This window comes from Cryptotermes secundus, unplaced genomic scaffold (assembly GCF_002891405.2).
Source record: "Cryptotermes secundus unplaced genomic scaffold, Csec_1.0 scaffold186, whole genome shotgun sequence".
In the NCBI taxonomy this organism is placed as follows: domain Eukaryota; kingdom Metazoa; phylum Arthropoda; class Insecta; order Blattodea; family Kalotermitidae; genus Cryptotermes; species Cryptotermes secundus.
The window spans coordinates 2,064,611-2,075,635 of record NW_019727393.1 but is presented as its reverse complement, the minus strand read 5'-3'; the positions used below and the strand labels follow the sequence as shown (position 1 = coordinate 2,075,635).

General features: G+C 40.9%; 1 protein-coding gene across 1 annotated transcript; it reads left to right on the top strand.

Annotated features, from left to right (window-relative positions):
• The first annotated feature begins 5,147 nt into the window (after positions 1 to 5,147).
• LOC111864646 (zinc finger protein 782-like) lies at positions 5,148 to 10,627 on the top strand. The gene is made up of 4 exons (XM_033751515.1): positions 5,148 to 6,462; positions 7,335 to 7,502; positions 9,786 to 10,059; positions 10,512 to 10,627. The coding sequence occupies exons 1-4, from the start codon at positions 6,265 to 6,267 to the stop codon at positions 10,625 to 10,627; spliced, it is 756 nt and encodes a 251-aa protein (XP_033607406.1). The 5' UTR covers positions 5,148 to 6,264.
• The last annotated feature ends 398 nt before the right edge of the window (positions 10,628 to 11,025 follow it).

Sequence of the window (11,025 nt, the reverse complement as noted above, 5' to 3'; positions counted from 1 at the left end):
TTAAAGCCTGTGCACAGAGGGCTTGATGGGTATTGCTTCGGCCTTTCTTTACTGTGGCGTATTTACGCCATGCAAGAACCGTTGAGTCACAGAAATTTGTAAACACGGCTCGACACCAAGACAGACTGACCGTCAGTAGCAATGTGACTTTGACTTTGACTAGTTAGTCTGGTCCCTGTGGAGACGGGGTCGAATACCTCCACCGTGACTGTACGAAGCGGAGGCAACGAAAATGGAAGTCTCAGATCTGAGACATTAAAATATGGTCGCGAGTACCAAGAGACTCGGACCCGAGAAAGACTGCGCTGGCAAGGGCCAGCAGCATATACAGAAGACAGACCCGTCCTCTCGTCAGAGAGGGCGCCCCATGAAAACAAGACCGTAACTGTCAAATACTAATAAATATCTGGTCATGAGCTCCACACGGGGCTCGACAACAAGACTTACTGACTGACTGACCGACAGTCAGTCGCAATGTGACTCTGAACTTTGAACTAGTTAGTCAGTTCTCGGTGCGAGGCAGTCGCTTGTGGAAGAAGACTCGAACGTGTGATTTGAAGATTTTATGAGCGTGATAGTCAATAATAATCAGTTATAGTGAATGACGGCTAAGAATTCAGCTGGTGAAGTCTTATTGTGTGACTTAAGGACTTTATGTGTGCTATAGTATAGTAAGACTTGTATAGCTCCCGTGGTACAAATACGTGAAAACTACTGCAGATAGACTGAGAAGATTAGCGTGTAGCGAGTGTGTAATCCAGTGACATTTGTATAGCTCCCGTGGTACAAATACGTGAAAACTACTGCAGATAGACTGAGAAGATTAGCGTGTAGCGAGTGTGTAATCCAGTGACATTTGTATAGCTCCCGTATTATAAATACGTGAAAACTACTGCAGATAGACTGATAAGATTAGCGTGTAGCGAGTGCAAATTATGTAAACCCGCAATAGTGTAATAATTAGGTGCAGTCACGACTAGTGAAGATCTAATAAAACCAATTACGAATCCGAACCCCGTCTCCAGCACTCAAACACGTTACAGTATACACATTTATATTTTAAAATAAAAAAGTGACTAGGGAACCTTGGTTCCCAGGATTAACGTTGAAAACGGCATTAATTTAGGATTTATATTGGAATAAATGTACTTTGTACAATAAAATAGAACTTTTATTTAAATATTACTATATATACAGTACATAATTTATTGAAACTACCCAAAGCGTTTAGTTTGTCAGTGAGTTGAAGAGTTTGGGGATTGGTTGCGCTCAAGATAAGTTTATGATAGCTAAAGTACGAAATGTAGTTCATGCAGAATAAATTCTCCACATTTCGTACAACGGAACAGGAATAGCGAAGTCGACGCAAACCTCCATCAGCAGTCAACGGTTGGGTAAACTTTGTTCCCACAATGAAGTCACCCATTTCGCTTAATGTGGGATGGAGTCCAACTCGGAGAAAACCCGCCCCAGTGCCACTTTGTCCACCATAAATCCCACTTGACCAGCCCCGGGATCGAACCCGGGCCGCCGCGGTGGGAAGCCAGCGGCTAACCGCTTGAGCTATGGCGCACCCTAAGTCACCCATTATTAAGTAACATTTGGCTAAAGGCGTTCCAACTCCAACGCATAGCACCGAACAAGCATATCTGTGATAAAAACTCACAAAGCAGATACGGTTAATATGGTAAGTACAATGGTTCCCGACGCAAGACAATCTGAAAAAACAGAATGGAACCCTACGGAGGAGTGTCTCCTATCACGGCTGCCTAACAGATATATTGTTCCCACAGTGAAGTCCCCCATTACTAAGTACCCGTGTGGAGGTGGGGCCGAATACCTCCACCGTAATCCTGCGAGTCGTAGGAGGCGACGAAAAGGGAGGTCTGAGCCAGTAAAATATGGTCGCGAGTCTCAAGGGACTCGGACCCGAGAAAGACTGCGCTGGCAAGGACCAGCAGCATGTACAAGTGAGACGCGTCCTCTCGTTAGTGAGGGCGCTGCACGAAAATAAGACCGTAACTGTCAAACAGTAATAAATGTCTGTGGCTCGAAGCTAAGACTGACTGACCGACTGACCGTCAGTCGCAATGTGACTTTGACTTTGACCCATTACTAAGTAATTGGCTAAAAACTTTCCAACTCCAACGCATAGCACCGAACACCCATTTCTGTGACAATTCACTAAGCAGACACGGTTACCACGGTAATTATAAATACAATGGTTCCCAAAGTTATATGAGAGTAAAGATCTTCAAAGCGGCCTCCGTAGTCTAGAGGTAACGTTCCCACCTCATGATTCGTGATACGCGGGTTCAAATACCCGGCCGAGGTCGTAGAATTTTCAAGGGCGGAAAAATTCAGGGAACAAGTCCTCCGGGAGGGACTTTAAGCTGTGTGTCCCGTGTCGTAACTTTACGGCACGTAAAGGAACCTCATATCCCCAAAAGGGATCACTGCGCCAAATTCCAGGACGTTTCCCGCCCAACAATAGTCTCTAAGGCCTCTGATAGATGGGGGAAGCATTATAGACACCGCTAAGCAAGTGGCCGGACTCGCTTGCTCGGTGGGACTGATGGTACGCACCATTTATCTGTAGGGTATAGAGACTGGTAGAATATCGTAGAGGGAAGCACAATAGATGAAACTGGTCGCGGTGCATGGGGAAACCCACCTTCTCTAAATAAATAACTAAAGATCTTCAACCATCTGCCGACTGAAATTAAGTATATGTTTAACGACACGTATAGTTTTAAATCTAAGTTGACAACATTCTTATTAGAGAATTAATTTTATACCATTGAGGAATTCTTTGAATTGAAACATGCCTAGAAATTGGATTAAAACAATAAGATTTTATAATTAAGCCATGTATCATGATGATGTATGTGCATGTTTTATAGTTTATACATAAAGGACTTATTGTGAAATGGATGTACAGTCCGATTTACATTGTATGATCATTTATTTTATTATTGTTACATTCCGTAGTGAGTGATACATTATATGTGGCCTATCATAGACGCATATGTGTTTTATACTGTGTGATATCCAGTAGGATAAAGTATATTGTATCATTAGATATCTTATTATTATTACTTTGTTACCTAGTATAAACGATGACGGGATTCTACATCTATGTATATAGATCTATGGAAGACACATTAAATACGAATATGAAAAAGTCAGAAGAGGGAAACCGAATACAGAATCCAGGAGATACTGAAAAGGTACTAGAGATGGACCAAAACAGATTGCATTTTTTAGAAGCTCGTATTTATTGACGCATTTCACTGGCATTATGTACACATATATTTTGGGTAATTGTTTAAACAATGTACAGATGGATAGACCAATCTTTATTCTTTCATTTACATACAACTTTTAATAAAATAAACGTCATAGGACTTGAGTTATCAGCGGTTACGTAAGAGGTTGCACAAGTGTTACGCTGAGTGCACTTACAGCTTCATCCATTTGCACCATATCTCGGCCTGTAGACTCCTGAACTAGGACTAGCACGAATTAACTCTGCTTGAGTTGTGCTTCTGTCAGTCTGACCATATAGCAGACACCGCCTTCATGGGTTCTATTCTCCGGTATTCATGGGAATTAATTTTTCAACAATTCCAGCAAATCGTTGTGGAAACTTGTTTACAGTTCTCCTAGCCGCTGTGGGAACGATTCTTCTCTAGCTGTTGTAACGGAAACGTGCTTTGACTCATTTTTGCCAGGCAAAGGACAAGTGTTATACTGTCATTTGAGGTTTCATCCATTTATACCCTCGTATAATAATGTTTTCAGCGTTAAAAATGGGCTAAAATAATACCTACCATTCTGACAAGAATGTAATATTCAATACAAAGTTCCTAACGCAGTGCCGGGAATTATGCTTCTTCGAACAGACAATGGATGTTAGCCTTCCGCTGGCTTCTGTGTATATAACTGCAGACGTCATACAGTGTAAATTTCTGACATGAATTTACTTTCTGCCGTAACACTAGTAACTTTTCTATAGTTACATGAATTTACTTTCTGCTATAATAATTCAAAGCAGATAAAATTACCATGGTAATTTCTGTGAAATGTCACGTTAATATGTAACTTACAGCTTCATCCATTTGTATCCTCGTATAATAACGTTTTCAATGTTAAAACTACATCTGTGCTCATTTGAGGGTAATCTGCTGAAGTAGTGAGGTCTTTTGTGCTTAACTGAAATTACCCCTTTCCTGCAGCCGAGATATTTAAGGCTGTTAGTTCCATGGTAGGATTTGGCAGTCAAGGGGTTAGGACACAGCCTTCACACACCAAGCACAAACAACACACCCAATAAATCTGGTCAATGACAACATAACAAGGCTCACCAGTCATTTCAAACCGAAAAGGGCTATTTTCATTCGCCATCAACAACACAACACCCAGCAAACAAGTAAAAGTAAAGCTATCCCTGTAGCAGGCTGTGAAGGCCCATAGGATTGTGAGACCTTGAGGGTACCACATTTTCTAGACAAGCGGCTCAAAGATGGCGGTAAAGTTGTCAGCTTTACGCGCCGGCTGCACTTTACTCCCCAGGGAGAATTATTTAATTAATTCCTGGTACTCATTTCTGTTAGAGGCTGAGTGAACCCCAGGGCCATAGTGCGGTCGGAAGGATTAAGTCAACTGAAAAAATCCAATGAGCTCATTGGGACTTGAACCCGCGATCTTCTGGCTTGTAGCATAGTGCCTCAACCAACTATGCTACCGCGTGCCCCCGGCCCGCAAACAAGAGGCATTGATAATAGAGCTACATCTTACACCCTCATATGATAAGTGCATTATAATGATCTTTCTTGTAAGGAGGAAAGCTTGGAATGATATCAGCTTCAAAAGATAAACATACTTTAATTAATTTGAAAGTTAAAAATTGTGTATTATTATTGCTGGGGAGTGGGACTAAGTCCCCTGTACTGCGGCCACTTCTGGCCTATTGTACCAGCCCCAGATGATAGGTGAGGGTGACTGTGGAGCAATTGGTGGAATAAAGATTGGCAGGGGAATCCGAAGTACTTGGAGAAAACCTGCCCCAGCGCCTCTTTGTCCACCACAAATCCCACTTGACCAGACCCGGAATCGAACCTGGGCCGCCGTGGTGGGAAGCCGGCGACTAACCGCTTGAGCTAAGGTGCAATTAAAAAAATTGTGTAACTTTCAACTTTTTCAATTAGTTTTTAATTGTACTTCCCTCACTATCAGGACGATATGGCAATAAAAAATGACAGCAGGTAATATGCCTGAGGGTATTTGTATAAGGCCAAAACATGTTATATTAATAACAAAATGCGTGAACAAAATGTGGTGGTGCAGGAGTAACTATGCTCCCATTGGAACATTTATTGAAATTTCACTGATAAGCATGAAATAACTAAGAAGTTGAACATATTTTAAAGAATTAAGGTGAGAGGGTGTGAACAGAATTTTCTTCTGTTAGGGTACAAATCCATGAGAGGTTCTTGTAACCATGATAATGAACTTCCAAGTTCTATAAAATGCAGATATACTATAGAGTAGCTGAGTGACCACTAGCTTCTAAAGAAGTGCTCTGCTCCATGGACTTAGCATTTCATAATCATTCTGAAATTGCAGAGAAGAAATCTGTGCAAAGCAGCTACTATCAGTTTGATGGCATAAAAAAGGAAAATTTTAGCCTATTTTCCTTATTTCAAAAAAGGCTAGAGGTTCTAGGAAGAAATAACTGTTTACTTCCTTCCACTATATATTCAGTGTTTGATATGACCCAGATGGCATAGAAAACACCATGTACAGAAAGTTCTGAATTCAATGACATGAGGCCCAAAAGCCATAATAGTGGATTCAAAAGAGATGGCCGTTTTTAGGTAGTGGCTCAGTAAACATTCATACAGCAGCAATACACATAGACCACACAGAAAATGCTGCGGCCAGAAGTTCCTCTGTGGTTATATGTATACTCATTGCTGCGGGAACGTTTGCTTCTGAGGCATTGCATATTTTTGATGTTTTGAAGAAACAAAAGGACGCTTATGAGATACCCTGCTGTCTGTGTGTCCATGTATAACACATGCCCCAATAACACTCCTTGGTAGTGGCTCTATAAGCATATTCCCACATCAAGCACACAACAATAGAAGAACTGTTGGATGTAGTGTGTGTTCCGTGTCATCATATATTCAATGTATAATGAAAAGAAATTAGGTGATCTTTCTTCTCTGAACTTCTTGTATGTAGGGTGAATGCATAGCCATGTTAGATATGGCACTGTTTGTTTCACAGAACCCTAGAGATTCAGAGAATGTACGAGATCTGTGTACTGAGATATGCTCAGCGCCATCTCATGATGCATATGAAGCCATCAGTATAAAAGCTGAGGTGCTGTCAGATGGAGAAGAAGAGGAGTATCCTGTCCCAGTGACATATCCAGGAATAAAGGCTGAACCCAAGGTGAGCTGTGTGTCTGGTTCCATGTTAGGTGGATTTCACAAATATAGATATATCTTGTTTTCTGAACTTTAGCTACAATGAACAACGTACATTTAAAAGCAGTCTTTTTGCGGAAGCAGAGAAGTACATACCTAGCACAGGGCAGCTAGGGACAAACAGACATTGACACCTGCCTGCACCTCTGCTAATCATATAGGAGCTGTGCTCCTGATGCTTACATTTTATCCATAAATATGTGGGACCCTTAACGTCTCACAACCCTATGGGCCTTCATGGCCTGTTACAGGGCTAGCTTTACTTTTTTTTATGTGTCTTTTGTGCCTCTCATGGCTCCCTAACAGGAAAAGTGGTTGTGACAGGATTTGATAAGCAAAAGAAGTGAGGAAAGCAATAAGTTTACCTACAAAGCAGAAAATAATAAAAGGGACTGAAGGAGAAATATGACAGATGTATTGCCAGGATAAACTTAGATGTAAAGTACTGACTATTTTTAGTCATATTAACCAGGAATTTCAACTGTAATTTTAATTTTACATCTTTTAATTCAATTTTTACATGATCAATAGTATTTTTATGTCAAGTAAATATTGAAGTGTATTATTAGGACAGTGTAACAATATAGACCTAATATGAATTCATATTGAATAAATGATGCGACTCAGAAATCTGACACCAAGTATTCATTTATGCCTGATGATGACCCAGGTAAGGGTCAAAACATGTAGGAAGATATCAACAGCAAAGTAAAGCATGTGTTGGCACATGCCAACACATTTTGTTTGTTTTCTGAAATTATCTTTTGTGTAGATTTCTTCACAGAACTTCTTGTATGTAGTGTGAATGCCCAACTATGATGACTGGTTGTTTTACAGAATCCTACAGATTCAGAGAAATTACAAGGTCCATGTAGTGAGATGTCCCCAGCATCTTCTCAAGATTCATATCAGGCCATCAGTGTGAAAGCTGAGGTATTGTCAGATGCAGAAGAAGAGGAGAGTCCTGTCCCGCTAACATTTGTAGAAATAAAGGCTGAACCTGAGGTGAGCTGTGTCTCTGTGTCTATGTTAGGCAGATTTCACAAATAGAGGTATTCCTCATTTTGCCAACTTCTGCTCCAGTGAACAGCTTACATTCGTAAGAAATTTTTTGTGAAAGCGGAGAAGTACATACAAAACATAGGACTGTTGGGGAGAAGCAGACATCATCCACCGTCCCAGTCCTGTCCATGTGCCTTGTTCTAATCATACAGAATCAGCCGTGCTCCTGATGCTTAACATTTTATCTGTAAATGTCTGTGTTATTTCTGTCCATTATGTCTCCCTAACAGGAGAAAGTGGTTGTGAGAGGTATTGATAAACCAAAGAAAGAAAGCAGTTGGTTTGGCTGCAGACCTGGAAATAATAAGAGGGACTGAAGGAGGACAATGATGTAAAGATATATACAGCCATGATAATGAAGCTGCTTTATTCCATTGCATCAGCCATGAGAAGCGAAATGTGATTAAAGTTATATTCTATTGTCAACAATTGCTCACTGAAATACTTCTGTTATTCTATGTTCTTCTCATTCATGTTGTCAAGAAGTTTTGGAGGAAGGTACCTGAGCTCTGTGACAAGCTATATATATGTACTTAGACTCTCATCCCCATTAGTGAGCATGGAAACCAATCACTGAATCAGGGACAATCAAGCGACCGGTCTGTTTAATAACGTTTTGACCATACGGTACCCACTTTGATATATTCATGTTCTTTTTTCATTTTATATTATCCTTTGCATTACAATCTTTCTTTCACAGACACCATTATTGCTTTGCAGATGGATACATACAACGCTATGTTTTCACAACTCCATATGGAGGTGTCTTTTGCTGGGTAATTAGGTGTGGCCCTGCCTGGCAATGTAAATGCCAATGCAGAAGCCAGTGAAGATGTATTCCTTGAGGGTTTGTTATTGGAACACCATCTGGGTGGTAATCTTTGTACTCTACTTATTCACATTCTAACTTTGTCAAGGCATGATGTGTGGACAAACACACAGTATAACAAATTGCAGTCATTGCAGCTGTGTGTTCTTGTGTGGCAGTCTTTCAGCTCCATAAGGAAGGAGCAAATCATGCTTACATGCCTTCGAATTAAGCATAATTGCCTGATGTACATGTGCCTGTTGCAAAGAGCCCCCATATCTGCTTCTACTCCACACTGTGGGGTCACCTTTACCATTGTATACACCTGGATGGAGTGGTCATTTTCTGACAAATGTCAAACTTTTGTCATGATGAGGGAACGTTGCTTGGCATCCTAGGTGAAGAGTGACATGGATTTCTTTCATGGTATCAGAGTGGCCATGTCTATACTCATATAACTGACTCTGTCATATTCTTCACTTTAAGTCATTTTATATATATTGTCATTTTGAGGATTTCACTATTCCATATACAGCCTGCCTTAATGTCATTTCTTAACTGATCATTTGCCGTTGGTTCATATTATAATCCTATCCACTATTAATCAGACCCCTGTACAGCTTTACAAATGCATAGTATTTTCACATGTTGGGGTTCGTGTGTGACTTATAAGATGGGTTTGGGATTGGATGATTGGATTTATCGCGACCTTATGCTCAGTAGTCAGGACTACAGGCAATAGAACAATGTTGCTGATCTACACACATTCTACAGTTCACCATTACACACACACTAGGGCTCTCCATCTTCACTAGCTCCACCCTGGCAACAGATTCGTCACAGCCTGTCACTTCAAATCACATACAAAGTCTTATTTTCACAACTTAAGACATTAATTGTAATTATTCTGCAGCTGCCAATTCCGAAAACTCAACTGAATTCAATTCCATCTCCATGTCCTGGCATACTGTCATCCCAAAACTTGACTTCCAAATACTTTCTATACTGCTGAAAACTTTCTTACTACCATGTTGCATGGACCCCAAAGAAAGCACAGCCTCTGTTGCTAAGGAGGCGTGTTTACTGATTCTTTGCCTAGTGATGGATGTCCTATTACTGTGAGCGTTGGTTCACGCGGGAATGTGTTTCCCGAGTCGATGCCTAGCAATGGGCCTACACATCACAATATTATTTCATGCTGTAATTTGTTACATAATGGAATTCTAGCTTTAATTTTATTCACTCACAAACTTCCATGTAAGGCGATGGACACGTACATACATATTCACTCTCTTTTTCTCTTCTCCCTACTTTCTGCGATCCATGTGTATCCTACCTCCTTAACTCCTCTATGTACTTGCATTTCAAATCTATGTCTCTTCCTATGAGGGTTATTCATGGTGGTTCTCATTTTGCAGATTCTTTATGATCTTCAATCTATGGACGGTGAGGAGCGACTATATTCCTGTGAAGAATGTAATAAATCATTTAGTGATCAGGATAATCTGAAGAGGCATCAGTGCATACATAAACGGCGAATTCATTGTGACGTGTGTAATAAGTCATTCAGTCAGCAGACCAGCATGAAGAGGCATCAGATCACCCATAGTGGGGAGCGGCCATTTTGTTGTGACATGTGTAATAAGTCGTTCCCGTACCGCACTAGTCTGAAGTTGCATAAACGCATACATAGTGGGGAGCGGCCATTTTTCTGTGATGTGTGTAATAAGTCATTCAGTCGACTCAGTATTCTACAGACACAGCAACGCATACATAGTGGGGAGCGGCCATTCTGCTGTGATGTGTGTAATAAGTCATTCGGTGATCAAGCTAATTGGAAAAGGCATCAGCGTGTGCATAGTGGGGAGCGGCCATTTTTATGTGACATTTGTAATAAGTCATTCGGGTATCGCTATCATTTGAAGAAGCATCTGCTCATACACAGTGATATGCGTAGAAAATCATAAAGCAGCAGAGATGGGTTTACACTAAAGAAACGGGAGAAACAAATGCGAAGAAGACACTCAATCGGTCGCGTATCCATCCACGAGAAAGAAGGGAACGATTTCACCGATAATAAAGATTTTTCGTCATAACGTTATGCCATCGGAGGTGACCATAATGCCATAACATGTGATATTCAGTAATCATTTGTATCACGGTGGGGGATGCGCAAACTCCTGAGGTGGAAGCGGCGTTTGCGACAACATCTAAGATATCACGTAGCAACATAACATCGGAATATAAGATCACTGATTGATATTATGGGTTAAAAATAGTTAACACGATCAACTTTATACATAACGCCATATTTCGATTTATATTCCATGTTACAACAGTCATATATTACGTTCCGTTAAATAGCAGCTTCGTAAATGACGTCACACTTAGGTGTGCGCAATGACCTATTGCGCATCCACCTGTACCCCACGGGTACCATTCGCTGATATTAGGTTACGTTAGGTTAGGTTAGGTTAGGTTGGGGTGGGGTGGGTTGGCTTGGGTTAGGTTTGCGCAGTAGACTAGTGTGCACCCATCACTAACTCGGGGGTACCATTCACTGATGTTAGGTTAGTTTAGGTTAAGATAGATTGGGTTGCGCTGGGTTCGGTTGGGTTGGGTTAGGCTAGGTTAGGTTAGGTTAGGTTAGGTTAGGTT

Bases quoted from the DNA above. Each gene is read 5' to 3' on its own strand.
- LOC111864646 (XM_033751515.1), top strand. From the start codon at position 6,265: ATGTTAGATATGGCACTGTTTGTTTCACAGAACCCTAGAGATTCAGAG. The intron at 7,503-9,785 runs GTGAGCTGTGTC...CTCATTTTGCAG, and splicing joins AAATAAAGGCTGAACCTGAG to ATTCTTTATGATCTTCAATC. The intron at 10,060-10,511 runs GTGGGGAGCGGC...TGTGATATTCAG, and splicing joins GTTGCATAAACGCATACATA to TAATCATTTGTATCACGGTG.